The 22992-nt window shown below is 38.7% G+C and overlaps 1 protein-coding gene across 1 annotated transcript; it reads right to left on the reverse strand.

The window, feature by feature from the left end:
- Positions 1-1127: 1127 nt before the first annotated feature.
- Positions 1128-22709, reverse strand: kcnj10b (potassium inwardly rectifying channel subfamily J member 10b; the record flags this gene model as incomplete). The annotated part of the gene is made up of 5 exons (XM_081375581.1): positions 1128-1492; positions 4485-4662; positions 8032-8163; positions 10075-10286; positions 22370-22709. The coding sequence occupies 5 exons, from the start codon at positions 22707-22709 to the stop codon at positions 1128-1130; spliced, it is 1227 nt and encodes a 408-aa protein (XP_081231707.1).
- Positions 22710-22992: the final 283 nt, after the last annotated feature.

A 22992-nucleotide genomic window follows, 5' to 3' on the forward strand; every position in this document is an offset into this window, starting at 1 on the left:
CGTGATATAAAGTCGCAATTGTGTTATAAAGTCAAAATTGCGTGATATAAAGTCGCAATTGTGTTATAAAGTCAGAATTGCGTGATATAAAGTCGCAATTGTGTTATAAAGTCAAAATTGCGTGATATTAAGTCGCAATTGTGTTATAAAGTCAGAAATAGAATTGCGTGATATAAAGTCGCAATTGTGTTATAAAGTCAAAATTGCGTGATATAAAGTCGCAATTGTGTTATAAAGTCAGAATTGCGTGATATAAAGTCGCAATTGTGTTATAAAGTCAAAATTGCGTGATGTAAAGTCGCAATTGTGTTATAAAGTCAGAATTGCGTGATATAAACATGCAGTTCTAAAGAAAAAAGTCATAATTGGGAGATAAAAAGTCGCAATTACCTTTTTTATTCTGTGGCGGAAACAAGCTTCCATAATAAAGTGTTAGTGATTATCCTGTAACATATTTATAAACATTTTACCTTTTTAATCTCTAGTTTATTTCCAGTGGCCTTTGTGGTGTGACAGTCTGTAAAATTTAAAAAGCACATTACGCTATATTTACACTTTCCAAATGTCAACTAGCAATATATACAAAGTAATCAATTCTCCTATTCAGCCTATGCTACGTTAATAACTGTGCATCTTATTGGGCTGATGCTGTTCATGCAATATTAATAACTTGGTAACACTTTTACAATATAGTTATTAACTACCTTTGTTAACATGAACTAAGAATGAACAATACTTCTACAGCATTTATTAATCTTAGTTAATATTCATTTCAACATTTAATAATACATTATTAAAATCAAAGGTTGTATTTGTTAACATTAGTTAATGCACTGTGAACTAACATGAACAAACAATGAACAGCTGGATTATTATTAACTAACATTAACAAAGATTAACAAATACAGTAACAAATGTATTGCTCATGGTTAGTTCATGTCAGTTAATACATTAACTAATGAACCTATTGTAAAGTGTTACCAATAACTTCAATTAATTGATTTTAAGGACATTGGTGTAATGCTACGCAGTTTATGCCTGTATGCAAAAATTCTGGTTCAAGCGCGGCGCTGAAGATTATCAACGCATCAAATCATTCTATATTTATCGGAGATAGATTATGTATTTCATACGTTACTAATGCGAACGCTCTGTGTCTCATCGCTTCCCTCTCGGTAGCTTTGCTCCAGACGCATCTTCTCCGGGTCCGTTTCACGTGTGCCACTGGGCGGGGTCTGTTTGAAAGGGGGCGGAGTCTGATTAAAAAGGGGCGGGGTCTTGGTTTTCACCACTTTGTCGAAGTATGCGAGGTCCGCTACGTATTTTCCCATCGACGAGAGCGAGACGATGGGCGGGAACTCGTATCCCCACAGGATCTCCTCGGGCAGGTATGAGGTTCGCACCTGACAGGTGGCCGATGTCGGTTCTACTGTGGAGATCATCATAATCAGCAGCTCAAAATCAGCCGGATCAGGTTCTGTCCATCCTCCACCTGATGAGAGGAGGAAACGCATCTCTGTCAGAATGATTCGGAATTTCTGTTTTTTTTAATATTCAGTTTTAAAGGAATAGTTCACATTAAAAAGAAAATTAGCCCATGATTTACTCTCCCTCAAGTCATCCTAGGTGTATATGACTTTCTTCTATCAGACGAATACTATTGGAGTTATAGCATATTAATAAACACCTTGACGCTTCTGAGCTTTATAATGGCAGTGGATTGCAACCAACAGTTTGAAGCTCAAAAAGTGCATCTATCCATCATAAAAGTGCATCTATCCATCATAAATCACAAAAGTGCATCTATCCATCATAAAAGTGTATATATCATCATAAAAGTGCATCTATCCATCATAAAGGTGCATCTGTCCATCATAAAGGTGCATCTGTCCATGATAAAAGTGCATCTGTCCATCATAAAAGATCTATCCATCATAAAGTGCATCTGTCCATCATAAAGTGCATCTGTTCATCATAAAGGTGCATCTGTCCATGATAAAAGTGCATCTATCCATCATAAAAGTGCATCTGTCCATCATAAAAGTGCATCTGTCCATCATAAAAGTGCATCTATCCATCATAAAGTGCATCTGTCCATCATAAAGGTGCATCTGTCCATCATAAAAGTGCATCTGTTCATCATAAAGGTGCATCTGTCCATGATAAAAGTGCATCTGTCCATCATAAAGTGCATCTGTCCATCATAAAGGTGCATCTGTCCATCATAAAGGTGCATCTGTCCATCATAAAGGTGCATCTGTCCATCATAAAGTGCATCTGTCCATGATAAAGTGCATCTGTCCATCATAAAGTGCATCTGTCCATCATAAAAGTGCATCTGTTCATCATAAAGGTGCATCTGTCCATGATAAAAGTGCATCTGTCCATCATAAAGTGCATCTGTCCATCATAAAGGTGCATCTGTCCATCATAAAGGTGCATCTGTCCATCATAAAGTGCATCTGTCCATGATAAAGTGCATCTGTCCATCATAAAAGTGCATCTGTCCATCATAAAGTGCATCTGTCCATCATAAAAGTGCATCTATCCATCATAAAGGTGCATCTGTCCATCATAAAAGTGCATCTGTCCATCATAAAGTGCATCTGTCCATCATAAAGGTGCATCTGTCCATGATAAAAGTGCATCTGTCCATCATAAAGTGCATCTGTCCATCATAAAAGTGCATCTGTCCATGATAAAAGTGTGATGGATAGATACACTTTTATGATGGATAGATCTTTTATGATGGACAGATGCACTTTTATGATGGACAGATGCACTTTATGATGGACAGATGCACTTTATGATGGACAGATGCACTTTTATGATGGATAGATGCACTTTTATGATGGATAGATGCACTTTTATGGACTTCAAAATAGAAACAGCCATTCACTGCCATTATAAAGCTTGGAAGAGCCAGGACATTTTTTAATATAATAATTATATTCGCCTGAAAGAAGAAACTCATATACACCTAGGATGACTTGAGGGTGAGTAAATCATGGGCTAATTTTCATTTTAAAATGAACTACTCCTTTAAGAAGTTATTAAGCATCCATATTTTGGGATCATATAGGCAGGATGTAATGGAAGGGGGAGGAAAAACAGAATTTGGTTGAGCAGAAAGATAGATTTGTGTATCATTAGCATAACTGTGGAAATTAAAACCATGTCGCCAGATGATCTGACCAAAAGGAAGCATGTAGATAAAAAATAGAAGTGGACCCAGAACAGAACCTTGGGGTACTCCATGGGAAACTCATGTTTATTAATGCTAATGAGTTAGATTACCAACCATTAGTTTCTTTAACTTGAATAAAAGTAGTATGCTACATTTTAGTTTACCTGCCAAAAAAAGTGTTATGTGCAGAATACAATTTTCCTTTTAAAACATGCACACATTCACACTTATTTGTGTCTAATATGTTGAAAACGCAAAACGTTTCTTGCTGCGTCGACACAATCCATAATTATGAATCATGTAAATGATAGAATATTGTCACAGTGTCTGGTTTTGTGTATCCCCGGGTAACCACTAGAGGTCCTCTTCCCCCACGGTGTCATTCACTCATGAACTACATTTCCCATCATCCTTGTCTGTTTTATCATTGATCATTGCACGCAGCTGTTTCCCCTCACCTTGTTAGTATCTGTGTATTTATAACCTGTTTGTTCAGTCACTGTCATGGAGTCCGTGTTGAATGTCACACTGCTTTTGGAAGTCTGTCACGTTTGTTTCTTGTTTGTTTATTGTTTTTGGATTGCCTTGTATGGATTTTGACCTTTTGCCTGCCTGGACTTACCCTTAAATAACCTGCACTTGGATCTTACCTGTTTGCGTGTGCGTTCCATGACAAATATTTCAATTTAAAACGATGAAATTTCATAAAGCTAGGTAGTTTGCATTACTGTTGGTCGTAAAACAGATGTAAAAAAATCTAACGTTTAGCTACTTGCATCTTTCCATGTCCCTCTCAATGTCTATGGTGGCTATAGCCCTGCCGAGGGTTTCTGAAGTTTCTGTACATGTGTGACCCTGGACCCCAAAACCAGTCACATGGATCAAGATTTATACATCCTCTGGAAGCTGAATAAATAAGCTTTCCAATGATGTATGGTTTGTTAGGATAGGACCATATTTGGCCGAGACACAACTATTGAACATCTGGAATCTGAGGGTGCAAAAAAAATGAAACATTGAGAAAATCTCCTTTAAAGTTCTTCATTTATGTTGACGATTGTGCAGCATCCACTCACAAAAATAAATGTTTTATTTATTTACAGTAGGAAATGTACAAAATATCTTCATGGAACATGATATTTACTTAATATACTAATCATTTTCGGCATAAAAGAAAAATCGATAATTTTGACCCGTACAATGTATTGTTGGCTATTGCCGCTAATATACCCGTGCGACTCGTGACTGGTTTTGTGATCCAGGGTCACGTATGGTGTTTTTGGATTGTGATCTGTACCCGTGTTGGCCCAGGCTCGCAGTGGGCTCTCGTCATCGATGGTGTGGTAGAAGGTGAGGGGGAGGATGAGGAACGGGCTCTCGCTCTCCGTGTCCACGCTGAAGCTCACGTTCTTCTGGTCCAAACGCACCGTCTCTCCCTCCTTCGGCACACACGGCTGTAAGAGCTTCCCTGTCACCTGGAGAAAAATCACATTTGTCTGCAAAGAACTCTCAATATTTCACTTCTAGACCCAGTGAGCTGTCTTTTAATATGGCGTATTAATGCAACATCTGGAGATTTACATGCACTCTCAAAAATAAAGGTTCTTTGTCTGCATTGATGGTGCCACGAAGAACCTTTAACATCCGTTTAACCAATAAGGTTCTCTTTACACTCTTAAAATAGGTTCTTTATCGGCATTGTTGGTTCCATAAAGAATGTTTAACATCCATAGAACCAATAAAGTTCTCTTACACTCTTAAAAAAGGTTCTTTATCGGCATAGATGGTTCCATGAAGAACGTTTAACATCCATAGAACCAATAAAGTTCTCTTTATACTCTTAAAAAAGGTTCTTTATCGGCATTGATGGTTCTATGAAGAACGTTTAACATCCATAGAACCAATAAAGTTCTCTTACACTCTTAATAAAGGTTCTTTATATAGAACCAATAAAGTTCTCTTACACTCTTAAAAAAGGTTCTTTATCGGCATTGATGGTTCCATGAAGAATGTTTAACATCCATAGAACCAATAAAGTTCTCTTACACTCTTAAAAAAGGTTCTTTATCGGCATAGATGGTTCCATGAAGAATGTTTAACATCCATAGAACCAATAAAGTTCTCTTACACTCTTAAAAAAGGTTCTTTATCGGCATAGATGGTTCCATGAAGAACGTTTAACATCCATAGAACCAATAAAGTTCTCTTACACTCTTAATAAAGGTTCTTTATATAGAACCAATAAAGTTCTCTTACACTCTTAAAAAAGGTTCTTTATCGGCATTGATGGTTCCATGAAGAATGTTTAACATCCATAGAACCAATAAAGTTCTCTTACACTCTTAAAAAAGGTTCTTTATCGGCATTGATGGTTCTATGAATAACGTTTTACATCCATAGAACCAATAAAGTTCTCTTACACTCTTAATAAAGGTTCTTTATATAGAACCAATAAAGTTCTCTTACACTCTTAATAAAGGTTCTTTATCGGCATTGATGGTTCTATGAAGAATGTTTAACATCCATAGAACCAATAAAGTTCTCTTTACACTCTTAATAAAGGTTCTTTATCGGCATTGATGGTTCCATGAAGAATGTTTAACATCCATAGAACCAATAAAGTTCTCTTACACTCTTAATAAAGGTTCTTTATATAGAACCAATAAAGTTCTCTTACACTCTTAATAAAGGTTCTTTATATAGAACCAATAAAGTTCTCTTACACTCTTAATAAAGGTTCTTTATATAGAACCAATAAAGTTCTCTTACACTCTTAATAAAGGTTCTTTATCGGCATTGATGGTTCCATGAAGAATGTTTAACATCCATAGAACCAATAAAGTTCTCTTTACACTCTTAAAACAGGTTCTTTATCGGCATTGATGGTTCTATGAAGAACGTTTAACATCCATAGAACCAATAAAGTTCTCTTACACTCTTAAAAAAGGTTCTTTATATAGAACCAATTAAGTTCTCTTACACTCTTAAAAAAGGTTCTTTATCGGCATTGATGGTTCCATGAAGAATGTTTAACATCCATAGAACCAATAAAGTTCTCTTACACTCTTAAAAAAGGTTCTTTATCGGCATTTATGGTTCCATAAGAACGCTGAACATCCATAGAACCAATAAGGTTCTCTTCAAACTCTTAAAAAATTGCACTATAGTTTCTTTATACAGGAGAAATGGTTCTTTAGAGAACTGATCATGCAATAGAAGAACCAAAAGTTGCATCACTATGAAAACCCCATTTTGGAACCTTCATTTTTATTTGTAATATTGTGTGAAGCCAGTTCTAAAATGTAAGACGTCCTAATTATCCTGCCTCTAGTAGAGCACTGCATGTGTCCTTTGTGATGAATGCAATCTAAGATGCATTGCAGAAATGAATGCAAAAAGAGAGAAATTTTCATTATAAATGTAATCTATTCAAAACATAAAAGTATAAACACAGTTAAATCAATATGTTTATGCCTATTAGAATTCCTACGTGTAGCTTATATTTTAAAGGGGGGGTGAAATGCTCATTTTCACTCAATCTCCTGTTAATCTTGAGTACCTATAGAGTAGTGTTGCATCCTTCATATCTCCAAAAATTCTTTAGTTTTATTATATTTTTAATTGCAAGATTGGCTGTACCGAGTCTTTCCGGAAAAAAACGAGCGGCTGGGGGCGGGCCGTGTGGGCGGAGCTAAAGCTGTGCTAACGCGCCGAGCTAACAACACACAGAGACATTTGTTCAACAGAACCAACAGTGTAAATCTTTACTCACCGTTCCAACGCACGACCGCAAACCTTTATCATTGTGACTGCTCGATCCTTAAGCATTAGACGATCTGCAAATCCGCCGATCTGGGCTTTGTTTATAAAACAATCATCGTCGAAATGCAGGGAACAACAACTCCGTTTATGCTCAGGAAAACAAACTCCATCCACTGGTTCCTTAACGCTGGGTTCTTTGGGAATCTGTGCAGGGTTGTCTTGCCCTGGCAACCAAAAACACACTTCTTTGGTGACATTGACTTCCCAAAAGCCGGGCAGGGCGCTTTGATGGCGAACTGCTTTCACTCTCTTGCTCTGTTCTACGAGTGCGCGCGCACCCGCGATCTTACCAGAGAAGTGCCCTTAGGACCCATATAAGGAAATTCCGCAATCTTACGTAAGACATACCCATACTCGAAAAAAACTTTCCGAAACTTGTGACAAACCGGAAGGAGTATTTTTGGAACAAAAATACTCCTTCAAACGTACAACTTAGTTTTTGAAACTTTGTCCATGTTTAGCATGGGAATCCAACTCTTTACCAGTGTAAAAAACTCAGTATGCATGAAATAGCATTTCACCCCCCCTTTAACAAAGAAAAATGGCATCCACAGCTGAGTGTCCATGAGCAAATATGTATTCTCTTCTGTGTTCTCTGGTTGTGTGAAAAATCATTAAAGCCACACCGCGGAACTTTTGCGGGCGCTAGGGGCACTAGCCCTGGAACTTTCACGTCGAGCGCCACCTAGAGGCCACAAGCGCCGCAGCACTGTCGCAAAAGTCTAGAAGACAGTATATCAGAGCCTATGGTCACGTGACGGCCGTAAAGCGATACGTTCTCCAGGTCACATGACCTGTTCAACGACGGTCCGTCTCCTCCAAACTTACATAGGCGGTATTTCAAGAGGGCAGCCCCGCTCGGAGCATTAATAGTGTCAAACGCTGTATATTGGCCTGAGGAATCATTTAAAATAACTCGTATGCGTCAACTCTTTAGGTCACAAAGTCCACGGTGTGGCTTTAAATAAATGAATCATTAACTGGTGACCTTGATAAAAGTGATAACTCTGTCTTCCGGTTACCTGGCAGCCCAGCAACAGGCTTTTGCGCATGTTGGCAACTCGTATCATGAGACACGGTCGGCCGTCATGATCGGCTATTACTGCGTGCTGACTGAACCGAATCGTCCCACCACGTTTCTTCGGCCGAGCCACCTAAGGAGAGAGAGAGAGAGAGAGGAGAGAGAGAGAGAGAGGTAGACAGTGAGAGAGAGAGACAGTGAGAGAGAGAGAGAGAGAGAGAGAGAGAGAGAGAGAGAGAGAGAGAGAGAGAGAGAGAGAGAGAGAGAGAGAGAGAGAGAGAGAGAGAGAGAGAGAGAGAGAGAGAGAGAGAAGAAACATGCAGCAGGTGAACATAATTAAGCCTGTCACAAACATATCTGGGTCATATCTAACCCCAAAATATACATATTTAAATAATAAACACATCTGGATGCACAGCAAAAATGAGAACTTTGGGGTTAAATGTGCTTAATTGTGATGAAAATAATGTAAATGTGTCCAAAAAATATGTCCGGAGGGATATTTGTTTTTAATGACCTTACAAGTTCGATTAAAATATGATGATAATATTTTAATTTTGAGAGAAGAAAAAAAACCCACTAAACTTGGTTACGGTATTATCTAACAAAATTATTTGGCTAAAAAGGTAAACTACAGGTTTTATTTCACAATGCAAAAACGAAATGCATAGAAAAACAAAAAGCTAACAGGAAAGAGCAAACATTGACTACAGCATAGTCAGTTATTAATATTTTGTTAGTTCACTCTTGTTTTTGCATGCGTTCATGATTTCTCTGCCAAAAAATTACATCACGTAACATGTTTCATTGCGTTATTATCACAAATAAAACAATGGACTCCAAGCACGGCTACGCAACATGCTTGACAAAATCTTTAACACATTTTTTTTATAATATTTGAATAAAGTTTGAAGATTACAATTTTCCTAGGCCGGACATTACTTTTGGCTCTTGTATATTACACCTGAAATTTCATTTCATAATGTATGAATTTTGAACATTAACACTATTTTGCTGTTTATTACTGTGAAGCTGCTTTGAAACAATCCATATTGTATAATAAAGACTTTATTTTTTATGCATAAATGTGAGCTGCATGTTTTCTATGTTCCAGGTGTTTGCTCCCACAGTCTCTTTTTCAGTTCACCGGGATTTTGACATGTTCCTGGAACAATATTCCTGTCTGAAAATGTAGTCCTAACCAGTGTTGGGGGTAACTCATTACAAGTAACGCATTACTTTTACATTTTAAAGTAACTTTTTCAAATAAATACCCATTTATTGACTGACAGCTCTCCTGTTCCCATGTTGAGACAAATCTAAGTCCCATGATGGTTATTGTAGTTCTAGACTAAATGTGAGCATGCATTTACTCATCTAACCTGCACAAAAAAATATTAAATATTCCTCAAATTTAATAAAATCAGTGAAATGCAGAAATATGTTAAATAAAACATATATTTTTATTCATTTAATCTCACTTTATTGATCAATGTTCTTGCTACTGACTCAGTTAAGCCATAAGCAAAAACGATTATAGATTTCTTTGTTTTTTAATTGGTAAATTAAGTGTTAAACTTCTTTCCCCTGAAGCTGAAAGGTTGAGCGGCGCCCTCTACCGTACAGCAGTGAATCTGCATTTCCATCAGCTTGAGGCTTATTATTCACTTTTTTCACATTTGCCCAAAAATATAACTTTTTTCTTATAAAACAAAACAAAACAAGCCAAGCCCAGGTGAAAAAAAAGTAATGTAACGCATTACTTTTCTAAAAAAGTAACTAAGTAATGCAATAAGTTACTTTTTAAAGGGAGTAACGCAATATTGTAATGCATTTCTTTTCAAAGTAACTTTCCCCAACACTGCTGATGTGAGCCTAATCTTGACAATAAAATGTAAACTTGTCCATCAAATCTGATTAGCTGATTGGAATGTTGTTCCAGGACCAGGATACACAACAGATCTTGATTCAGGATCACGTTGTTCTCGGTGAAATCACGTTCACCATCTCTGTGGCTCCAGGACGGCGTGTAAAAGTGTGTCACCTTGGCGAGGAAGGTTCCGGTGATGAAGATCTCCATGGCGGTGGTGATGAGGAGCTGGATGATGAGCAGGACGATGGCAGACGGACAGTCTTCAGTGATGCACCGGTACCCGTAGCCGATGGTGGTCTGAGTCTCCAGGGAGAAGAGAAACGCGCCCGTCAGCGTTTGCATCTGCATCACACACACACTGTGGTTCGCTGGAGGATCAAACTCTGGAGGAAGGAACGCAAGACACACACACACACACCTCGATTACACAGGGGTTCAGTTTCGTTGGAGCCAACACTGTAGTCAAGTCGAGTCTCCATTTATACAGCGCTTTAACCATATAGAGTTTCACAGCAGCTTTACAGTGATAACAGGAGATTACAGTAACAGGCTTTACAGCAGCTCTAGAATAAAGTTATTGTCCAGATAAAGTTAGTTTTGATTGATTCACTTCCGCTGTAAAAATCATTAGTTATTAAAGGAGAACTCCGGTCAATTTTAACATTGAGCTCATTTTTTTGTACATTTGGAGTGCTGTCAATACAGAGAACAACGACAAAAATCGGTGTTGCCTACACCGTGTTATCCTCTTTTTAATATTTGCACCCTAAACTCCCTTTAACTTTCAGGAACTTGAGTTCTGCATGCGAACGACGTCTTGTGGTGCCATCTCAAAGAGGCACACAATCTCTTTCTCGGACCTTTCGAGTCCACTTTAAAGAACCGGCTGAAGACACTTCTTTTTCGACAGCACTTGATCCAGTAATACTAACACTTTCTCTACTACTCTATTCCATTCTGCTCTATAAAAAAAAAACTGCATTAGATCAAACTGAGAAGGGTCAAAGCACTTGCATATTGTTGTCCTACTGTTAGTTTAACTGCTTCTATTGTTCTCATTTGTAAGTCGCTTTGGATAAAAGCGTCTGCTAAATAGGCATGTGCCGGTTTCACATTTTCATGCTGCGATTAATTGATTGAGCTTTTATCACGGTATACGGTATTATCACGATATTGTAATTTTACAAGAGAAACAGGTAAAAAAAAAAAAATTCAGTTTCGTCCACTTAGTAACTTCAATAACTTTTTAATTAACTAAACGTACTTCAAACATTTAAATACAAATAAATATAAATAAAACAATACACAATATAAAAGTAAACTGAGCAGTTATATCAAAGTGAATGTGCAAACTGCAAAAGAACAACATTTGTTATATGTTTTTATTTAACCCTTGTATGGTGTTCGGGTCTGTTGGACCCGTTTTCATTTTTTATCAAAAGAAAAATAATACAATTAATTATTTTTTCAAACTGAGACTCATTGGCCTTGGCTCATTTTCTGTGAGGAATATATATCAGAACACATTTTTAATGAAAACACACCCTACACATTTATATTACACACAGGATGTTCGGGTCCACTGGACCCGGGTCTAATAAAACTGTGGAAATTGTAGGTCCTGTGTACCTTTACTCTGTCCTCCTCCTGTCAGGGCCTGCTGTTAGTGTGTGTGTGTTCTTGTATATGGTTTATGAGGACACAAATGTGTATAATGACATGGGTATTACAACGTAAACATGGTTTATGACGACATCTGTGTCCTCATACTAAAACATACTAAATGGTGTTTTTTGAAAAAAGTTTTCTATGATTGTCAGGTTTAGTGGTAGGGTTAGTGTAGGGGGGTAGATTATACAGTTTGTACATTAGAAAAACCATTATGCCTATGGAGAGTGACCGTACACCACATATCCAAGTGAGTGTGTGTGTGTGTATGTGCATGTGTATGTGTGTGGGTGTGTGTTTTGTGTGTGTGTTGTGGGTGTGTGTGTGTGTGTGTGTGTGTGTGTGCGTGTGAGAGAGAGATTGTGTGTAAGTGTGAAAGAGTGCAAGAGTGAGTTTTGTGTTTCTACTCCTGCCATTCCCACACGAGGTTGCAATTCTTAAATGTGATCTAACAAAGGTAAAGAGAAAATATTAACCATATATGCTGTTTATATTGCTTGTAATTGGGATGAAGTAAACATCTGTTGAGTATTTTAACATAACATTTTTGATTGTGTTGAATTAAAAACCCAAAAATGCAGCGGGTCCACCAGACCCACAAACACAGGCTGAGTAACAAAAATATGAACACCACACAAGGGTTAAGAGCAAAAAACAACTTTAAAGAATCAACAATAAACATTTTCAACCAATTCCTGGTATCTCTTCTGGGCTGCCTGGCATATTTTAGTCCTCGAGATTAAAGTGCAAAAATGTGAGCATGTTCACGTTCGCTTTGCACGCTGAGGTGAGAGGATATGTCCACTGGCACTACATACCCTCTCTGAAGGAACACTTGTTGCAGGAATGCAAAGAAACTTTTCCCTTAAACCGGGGATCATCGAACCTTCTTTGCATCAACACTGTACCTGGATTCAAGATCTGACTTCATTACCCTCTTCAGGTCTATGGTGAGGGCACTGTCTTCATTTTTTACCTCAAGAATGTCTGAGATGATGTGACTTAGCACCGGCCACTTACTCTGCTCTCTGAAGCCAAAGCATCAGTAAAAGCACTGAGTGGTTGAAGGATTTGCAAGACTTGTTCAATGACTGCAATATCTGCATCCTTTGGCATCAAATGCCATGCGCCAGTACAGCACAGACTGCCTGTCGATCCCCATCTAGTGACTACGTCATGGATGAGTGACCTCTGAGGGACATTTAAGGCCTCTTGTTTATTTCTGAGCTCTCTTCTTCTCTTCCAGCTTCTTGAAAATCCCTGCACCAAATGTCGACAGCTTCGGACAGCTGTGTCCACCCTCTGGTTTCTCAGAGCTTTAGAAATGGCCAGATTCAAGTTGTGGCCAAAACACCCAAACCACTGGCCGGGAAAGGTGGTGGTGTCACTCTCGGATGCCTTTTTCATGTTTGTAGCATTATCAGTTGTAATACTGACAAAAAACTCTTTGTTGATGCCCCACTCCTGCAACATGTTATCAAAAAATTCACTGATATTGTCAGCAGTGTGGTCTTCTGGAAAGAACTGCGTTTCCAGGCAGTTTGATTGAAGTTTCCAATCTGTGAGGTAGTGGATGGTAGGGGTGCAACGGATCAAAAAACTCACGGTTCGGATCCTTTCTCGGATCAGAGTCACGGATCGGATCATTTTTCGGATCAGCAAAAAAAAACATTTTTTTTTGTTTATTAACACTTTTAAATTATTAAATTACAATATAAAATCAACTTAAAGTGCACAAGGCATAATATCTTCTTTTTAACATAATTAATGAAAAACAGCTTAAAGTGCAACATAAAAAGGCATATCTCCTTCCTTTAAATATGGACCAATGCTTGATGTGTTTCCACTGTCATATAGGGCTGTCAGAATTGCTCAAAAATGACGTTTGAATATTCCCTTTAAAAAAACACATATATTCGAACTATTTGAACATCTGGTTGCGCATTACGTCAATAACAGGACAAATTAATACAAAGAGACATAACTACTTGTATAGGTAGTTTATTTAAGTTTAAACATATTTGACAACGTATTACCTCCACAAAAACAAGTAAATCAACTAATGGCCAAGACCGCAGACCTCACTCTCTTTTTTTTCATAAATCAATCCGCGGATCACGTGTGTGCCGAACCGAAGATATTGATCCGAACGGATCACGGATCAATGATGACCCGTTGCACCACTAGTGGATGGTGAAGCTGATGTATGGATGACCACTTCCTCCACTGCTGGTCCATCGGTCAGTAGTTGCTGCATACCATTTTCCCTGAGCTATACGCTTGCCAACATCCTCTTTTAGACTGTTCAACATTTTGGGTAATTCTGTCTTAGAGAAAAACTTCTGTGAGGGAACTTTGTAAAGTGGAACTGTTGTCTTCATCAGTTTCAGAAATCCTGGTTTTGCTACTGTGTAAATGGGGATCATGTCTTTAGCAATACAGTATGCCATGGCATGATTGGTTTCCTTGGCCCGATGGGATGAAGGTCCATATGAAGCCTGACGCTGGACGATGGCTTCAGCTGAAGATGAACCAGCACTGCTAGATGCATGGCCACTCTGTAAAATAGGAATGAAAAATATTACTTCATACCTCTGATCATTTAAATAAAAGATGCTGTTCAGACAGAGAATACAAGCAAAGTAAATTTTCGTTTTTTTGTTTTTAGATTAAAAATAACCCAAGTTCCAACTTTCAACTAAATGCATCTGTCATTTCATACTAGATTTTAGTAATAGAAAACACACGATGATGAGCTTAAGTTCTGCACTTTACTTGTACTCTCTTGTAAACATGTATAAGGTTAATCGCACTGTGTGAAAATGTATGATTGTGTTGCATTCCTTTTTTAACTTAAAATCAAATTATTCTGCCTAACTTCCATTATTAATTACAGAACTTACTTTTAGCTGAGTATTGTATTTTGCTGTTAAAATACGAGACGCAAGTGGAGTTCATGCTAACTCTTAAACTAACGTTACGTGGAAGCAAGCTACATGCAGCAAATGGAAATAAGTTAACGTAATTTTGCCATCCTGTCTTTCAAATAGTTGTTTTATGTGGTATTCAGCATGAGAAATGAAGTGTCTTACCTTTATCTCCCTGAATTGCAGTGGATGGTTGTCGCGAATATGAGCGAACATGTTAGACGTGTTCCCGTGTTTAGCAGCCACTTTCCGTCCACATGTTTTACACAAAGGGAACCCGTCTTCGATCAGCAATCCCTCTGCATTTTTTTGGAACCCAAAATATTTCCAAACCTCTGACTTTACCCTTTTTGAAGGGGGATAAATTGTCGGCAGCGTTCCTCCTTCCGCCATGCTTCTTCTTCGTGTGAGGATTAGAGCGCGGTGGCAGCGGCGGCGCGCACACAGTGGCTGTTTCTCAATTCCAAGAACGCAGAGAACGGACTTGTGTTCTCGTGGAGACCGGTCTTGCCAAGCTTCTTTGGAAGAACGAACTCGGAACCGGCCGCAATGACTTCTGGGATACCAGGCGAGTACTAGCTCAAGTCTGCATTCGATGCATCCTCGGTATCAAGAACACATCCGGGTTCTTTCATGCGTCCTCTGTACTTGCGTTCTTGAGAATTGGGTCTGAACTTCGACGGTTATGATCATAGATATCAAATAAAGGCTAGATGTCTCGTCCGCGCTGCTGGCCAATGGAGGTCGACGTCCGCACATGGCGGCCATCTTACGACAGGGTGCTCGCTCACTCATAACATGGTGCATGTACTTTTAAATAACCATAACTTGCTCAATTTTCTACCGATTTTCAAACGGTTTGGTTTGTTATAAACGTCAGAGATGTAGCTATTATACTGCATACATATGAAAAATTATACAAATGGACTTCCATATGAAAGAATTATAGCCACGGTAATGACGTTTGTAAGAAACCAAACCGTTTGAAAATCGGTAGAAAATTGTAAATCCGTCAAGATTTCACCGAGATAAGAGGATTTGTGTGCGTGCTGATCACTCACCTTAATTCACAGAGCCCTGTAGTAAGATGGCCGCCGGTGATGCCGGAAGTGACTCCGCCTTAAGACATCTAGCCTTTATATCAGGGATCAGCAACTCCGGTCCTGGAGGGCCACTGTCCTGCAGAGTTTAGCTCCAACCCTAATTAAACACACCTGAACAAGGCAATCAGTGTTTTCAGGATTACTAGATAGATACAGGCAGGTGAGTTTTTATCAGGGCTGAAGCTAAACTCTGCAGGACAGTGGCCCTCCAGGACCGGAGTTGCTGATCCCTGCTTTATATGATATCTATGGTTATGATGACGTAAAACGAGAACACAAGGACGTTTCCTCACAAGTTTCATACGTCTAATAAACTGACTTGTGTGAGTAGTAATTCAGCACTTGGTTCAAACTACTTCAGTAGTTTGGTAGAATGAAATGTCCTCAGTCCTTTATATCCGCGGGACGCGCGTGTGGCGCTGATATTTGTCTCTTATTAGCAATCGTGCCCTGCTTCACTCCACAGTCATGTTAAAAACATCAACGTATTCACTCATCCATAAACATTATTAATCCATCAGCTTGACGACAAGATCCATGATTCCACGTAATGTATCATCAACCTACGCCTTTGTTATTGTAAGAGGTTAGCGACCCCTAGCGGCAAAAAAAAGTTACATAGTGTACCTTTAAGTGCATTTTCTGATCACTTATATTTCATGGTTTGACTCCAAATGTCCCACTCATAACGCTGGAATTGCCCAATAGTAATTTAAAGATGTGGTAACATTGGATCTGGAAGGGAAGGATAACTCTGGGTGGTTTCAAATCGTTACAGCCCTAATTTTAGCCATTTACAACTTAGCAAACCTTACATTCTAGTCTATTTTTGTTCATAAAATGTCAGAAATGCATGTATTATCAAAGTTACATGCATTTTGTGAACTAAATTGTAAATGTTTGTAACTTGTAACTGGTTTTTTTAATATAAAACATTTCACATTGCAATGTTTTCTTGTTTTTATCTTTCTTGTTTTTAGTGACTGAAAGTGTTGAACATCGTGGGAAGAAAAGAATATGGTCAAAAGCAGAAGTTGCTGCATGATGCGGCATTTTAAAATCCACATAGCCAAAGGCCATTTGGCCACAAAATCTGAGTGTCTTCAATGCAAATCTGCTGAAGAGCATGCTACAAAACCGGTCAGTACAAAACATTAGGGATTTTGTGAGAAACAGAGGTATAACAGCCAAAAGGAGAAGTCAGTATGAAAGTGCATGAGTGCTGTTCATGAAATACAAAAAGATCTGTATTTTATATTGAGTTTCTAGTCAATTTGGTATATTTTCTCTGCTACTCGTCAGTGCTTTATATTAAATAATCTTAATTAGCCAACATAGCAGATCAGCTGAGGAGGTAATTTACAGTTTTTTACAATCACTTTGTTACTATTTTCAGAACCTTGATGTCATTTTTCACAACTCTAGACACAAAACTCACAACCAATGATCAAAATGCACATTTTTCAAAACTCTAACCCTTTTCTCAATTGCTTGGATACAATACACATAAAACTTAGATCATTTGTTCATTCAACAAAAATCACCTGTTCAATATGACACAACTTAACATCAAAGTACTACTATTTCAAAAGGCAATTCACACATTACATTTCAAATGAGTGTCTATTCATTTCCTTACATTGATCTAACTATCAATTGATACAACTGCTCAAAATGATAAGTAACTGTAGCATTACTCTTAATGCATAGTTGTATGGAAACAGACAAACAATCTTCCATGTTTACTAAATCATGAAAGTTTCAAGATAACGATATTCATTGTCACCAATTAGCATGGAGCATGAACCAATTAGACTACAATATCCATGGATGTAGCCTAATATTTGATCATACTGCTTCATCAGACACTGTGTCTATGGTCCCAAACACTGTACCACCTTTTCAGACTATGTACAGTATTGACAGCACTGCACTGTATAGATCATCACTCCTGTTCTGTTTCTTACAGTACAAGCAAGCAAGTTGAGGAACACTGCATTTGATGTTTTACAGTACTGTCTTTTCTTTTCTATTTCATAGCTTATTATTTTTTGCTTTGATTCAAATAAACCTATGTTGTGATTGTACTGTAGTGTTTTGCATCAATATATTACAAACTTTGTTCAATGATTCCACTGAGTCTGTAGTATTCTCTCTACTACTGCAGTGCCTTTACAGAGATGCATTTACTGTACATGTAGTGCCATAATGAAACCTGTATCACCTATTTTGTTCTACAATATTTAATGATTGTACGAACAATGACACAATGAAACTATCAGTTGCTTGTGTGTGGGTGATCTATAGTTATGTCTCAACGGTATTTCACAGTAAATTAGTTTTTTGAACCAATGATTGTGCAAGTGCAAGATTTCTTTAAAGATGTGAATGCACAATGCAGTGTTTTGAACATTAGATAGCCTGTGTTACAAGTGATAACCGTTTTGAGTTTTGTGTCTAGAGTTTTGAAAAATGACATCAAGGTTCTGAAAATAGTAGCAAAGTGATTGTAAAAAACTGTATTCAACTTTGGAGAAATTGATGAAAAGGTTTAGTCGATGGATATGGTTAATCTTGAGACACGTCATAGTCCCAGTAAACCCATCTGTCTTTGCAGTGCAGTGTGTAGTCATGTTTCTTTGTATATGTTAATGAGCTGTGATGTCATTGTGACATCACATAGTCCTTGTAATCCATTTGTCCTCATAATCCTGGTTTTTGTCTTCTAGGACACATGTCCTTGTAAGTCAGCAAAAAATCAGGGTGCCATGTATCTAGTTTTATAAGGTGTAAATAAATAATAGAGTTTGAGTTTTGAAGCCATGATTTTTAAAAGCATTTTCATTTTTATTTGAAAGCTCTAGCATAAAAGGAAGTCATACACCCCCTAAACCACCTTTTATCTGGTTCGAAGAAATTGTCCTTATAAGTCATGCTTACCTGTATGTGTGTGTGTGTGTGTGTGTGTGTGTGTGTGTGTGTGTGTGTGTGTGTGTGTGTGTCCAGGCGCAGGTCCTTCATCAGATCTGGTGTGTGTGTGTGTGTGTGTGTGTGTGTGTGTGTGCGTGTGTGCGTGCGTGCGTGCGTGTGCGTGCGTGTGTGCGTGCGTGTGTGCGTGTGCGCGTGTGCATGTGTGTGCGTGTGCGTGTGTGCGTGTGCGTGTCCAGGCGCAGGTCCTTCATCAGATCTGGTGTGTGTGTGTGTGTGTGTGTGTGTGTGTGTGTGTGTGTGGACATGTTTTTCTACACCGGTGGGGACTTAAACCTGAATGCACACAGACTCATGGGGACCCGTGTCACCGTGGGGACCTAAATTGAGGTCCCCATGGGTACAAAAGCTTATAAATCATACAGAATTAGTTTTTTTGAAAATGTAAAAATGCAGAATGTCTCCTGTGATGGGTAGGTTTAGGGATAGGGGCAGTGTAAGGGGATAGAATATACAGTTAAAATCACAAATGATTTACTCTTAGCTTCTGACCAAGGCTGTATCTCAATACTAGTTTTACTTGATCTTAGTGCTGCGTTCGATACTATAGATCACATAATACTCTTAGATCGACTACAAAACTATACCGGTGTTCAAGGACAAGCATTAAGCTGGTTCAGATCATACCTATCTGACCGATACCATTTTGTCTATTTGAATGGAGAAAAATCGATCATAACTCCAGTAAACTATGGAGTGCCGCAGGGATCTGTGTTAGGCCCTCTATTATTCTCAATATATATGCTGCCACTTGGAAATATTATAAGGAAACATGGAATTAGTTTCCATTGTTATGCTGATGACACTCAAATCTATATTTCATCACGGCCGGATGAAAACGCTAAATTATCCAAATTGACAGAGTGTGTTAAAGATATAAAAGATTGGATGACGCGCAATTTTCTTTTATTAAATCCAGATAAGACAGAGGTAATACTTATCGGTTCAAAAAACCACCCACAAAACCACTCACAATACAACTTTAACATAGTAGGATGTCCTGTTACTTTATCCTCTACAGTAAAAGACCTGGGTGTTATATTAGATTGTAACTTGTCTTTTGAAAATCATATTTCATATGTTACAAGAACAGCCTTTTTCCACCTTAGAAACATTGCTAAGTTACGTAATATGCTATCAGTTTCTGATGCAGAAAAGTTAGTTCATGCGTTCATGACCTCGAGACTAGATTACTGTAATGCGTTATTAGCTGGTTGTCCTGCATCCTCAATAAACAAGCTACAGTTAGTCCAAAATGGCGCCGCTAGAGTTCTTACTAGATCAAGAAAATTTGACCATATAACACCAATTTTATCATCACTACATTGGTTACCTATAAAGTCCCGTATTAATTACAAGGTATTGCTACTGACTTATAAAGCCCTAAACGGCTTAGCTCCAGTCTATTTAACGGATCTTCTATCGCCCTATAATCCATCGCGCTCTTTAAGATCACTAAATTCAAGGCTTTTGGTCATACCTAGGATATCCAGATCCACCAAAGGAGGGAGAGCATTTTCACATTTAGCTCCAAAACTCTGGAATAGCCTTCCTGATACTGTTCGTTGCTCAGACTCGCTCTCCCAGTTTAAAACTAGATTAAAGACGCATCTCTTCAGCCAGGCATTCATATAATACTTTTAATCTTACAGTTTAATCTGGCCTCTAGTTCATAAACGCCAGAGGAGAACTGGCCCCCGACTGAGCCTGGGTTCTCCCAAGGTTTTTTTTCTCCATTAGGTCACCTGATGGAGTTTTTCGGTTCCTTGCCACTGTTGCCTTTGGCTTGCTCAGTTGGGGATACTTAATTTGATTAATCGATTCAACAGTGCTATTGATCAGCATTACTAAACGTGGACGTTACACTAGAAACAAACACTGATTTACTATTTTATTTAATACTGTGAAGCTGCTTTGATACAATCTGTATTGTGAAAAGCACTATATAAATAAAGTTGACTTGACTTGACTTGACAGTTTGTACAGTATAAAAACCATTACGTCTATGGAGAGTCCTCACAAAGATAGTGCACCAGACATGTGTGTGTGTGTGAGTGTGTCCAGGCGCAGGTCCTTCATCAGATCTGGGTCCGGCAGACTGCGGTAAACCTCTGATAAACAGAGAGACTAATATTAGCGCAGACGCCATTCTTCTTATGATGTAACGAGTACATAAGGATTTATGGGAAGTGTTCCCGGCTCCGGCTGACCTGATCTATGCAGCCTAACATTTTACATGATTTGAATAATAGAAATGTATAAAGTTCTATGTGTATGCCTTTATATCATTAACTTGTGGTGTACTGTACCTCAGGGGTCGGTTTTGGGCCCGCTTTTGTTTTCATTTTATTTGCTCCCTTTAAGTTAGATGTTTCATTAGCATATCGTTACCAATGACAGGGAAGCAGATCCTCATCATTTTCATGTGGATGAAACCCAGTTCTACCTCCCTTTGAAACATGTGGGGAATTATGGCATGCACTTTTTGTTGGACTCAACTCTCTTTCGGAGGTGAGATGTAGCTAACTAAGTCTAAAACAATTAAAATCTGGGTCCTTTATCTCTGAATTCTCATGATCATGCTAGAAATTGTGATGTGATTTTTGATAACGGCCTACATTGTTAAAGGATGATGATGTCTTTTATCATCTCAGATCCATTGCAAAATTCAAAGTGTTTTTATCAGCGAAGGGTTTTGAGACGGTGAATCATGCTTTTTTTTCCTCTAGGCTGGATTACTGTAACTCAAGGTGTGGCTCAGTCCTCTTTATCCCACCTACAGCAAAACACTGCCAGGCTTCTTACTGGAACTAGAGAAAGTTCTGGCTTCACTGGTTGCCGGTTGAGTACCGTGTTAAATTTAAGGTTTTATTAAATGTGTATAGGGGTTATGGCTCCACAATATTTTACATATTTCCTTTTGCCTTCTCTGTTTCTGCACCGCGTCTGTGGAATGATTTGCCGGAACACATTAGGCTTTCTTCTGACTTTAAAACCTCCATGAAGACATATCTGTTTTTCTCTAGCATCTAATGGGCTCCTACAGTATAATGCCCTTTCACAAGATGTAAAATAAGTCTCTGATGTCCCCAGAGTGTGTATGTGAAGTTTTAGCTCAAAATACCCCACAGATATTTTTATGTAGCATGTTGAAATTCTCACTTTTTGAGGTTGAGCAAAAACACGCCGTTTTGTGTCTGTTCCTTTAAATGCAAATGAGCTGCTGCTCCCGGCACAGGGGGTGGAGCTTCAACAGCTCCTGTGTGTGTGTGTGTGTGTGTGTGTGTGTGTGTGTGTGTGTGTGTGTGTGTGTGTTAGCAGCTTCAGTTACCTCACACACACTGAACATTTTAACAACTTTTAGCCTTTTATGTTCAAACCGGTGTCAGACAATGATGGAGAGACTCAAGAAGAAGAGACAACATGTAGAAGCAACAGGACATTTCTGAATGGTTAGTTGATGAGTTTATGAAGCTGATGTGTAGTTATCTTCTAGTCATTGATTAGCATATTCTGTCTTGATAATCTATAAATCGCGTTCAGGGGGGCGGAGTTTATGTAAATTCTAGCGTTGGTGATGTCACTAACCCGTGAGGAATGTGGTGTAATCTCTACCAGCCGTTTGTTGTAGTCCTTAAAAATGATTTCTTTAAAAGCAAATATCTCCCTTTGCTTTGAACTTTGAGCGTCGTAACTTTGCAGATGTTGTTTATGCTCAAACAGCAACATTACACACTAACTAAAGTTAGAAAAGTCAAATCATAATCAACCAACTCTTACCCAGTAGGTCTCCGTGCACCAAAGCCAGCAAGTACCACAGCAGTCCGAAGGCGAACCAGGTGCCCACAAACGTGGCGCTGAACAGAATCAGTTTGTACCTCCACTGCATGTCCACAAAGGTCGTCCAGGGGTCACGCAGGTAAAGAGCGCCACGCCCCCTCCCATGCTCTACACGCACGTTGCTCCGCCCATCCTTGGATAAGACCCGCCTCCTGCGTGTCACCTGACTCCCAGGCCCCACCCCTCCGAGCAGAGGCTTCAGAACGTCTGTCTGAGTCTGGGAGTGGCAGACCTTCTGAGGGGCGGGGCCATGAGAAGAAGTGGGAGTGGCCGACGTCATCTAGAGAAGAAACAAGTGATGCTCATTTATGCATTTGGCAGACACTTTTGAGTCCCCTTTTGGACATATAATGCTGTTTATATGTCTATGTGGTGTTTTTAATCTGCTTTAAGACAAAGCATGTGTAAATTCATAAGTCGACAGCATTGCTGAGTATTTCCTCCTTAAAACTGCAGTGAACCAAAGACAGTCTCAAAAACACGCTTTGAAATCGCTGGTGTTTCTGACGTCACAAACTACCTTGTAACCAATCAGATCAACGTGTGATCGTCAACCAGTGGAT

The sequence above is a fragment of the Scardinius erythrophthalmus genome, assembly GCF_964197995.2.
Source record: "Scardinius erythrophthalmus genome assembly, chromosome: 9".
Classification (NCBI taxonomy): Eukaryota; Metazoa; Chordata; class Actinopteri; order Cypriniformes; family Leuciscidae; genus Scardinius; species Scardinius erythrophthalmus.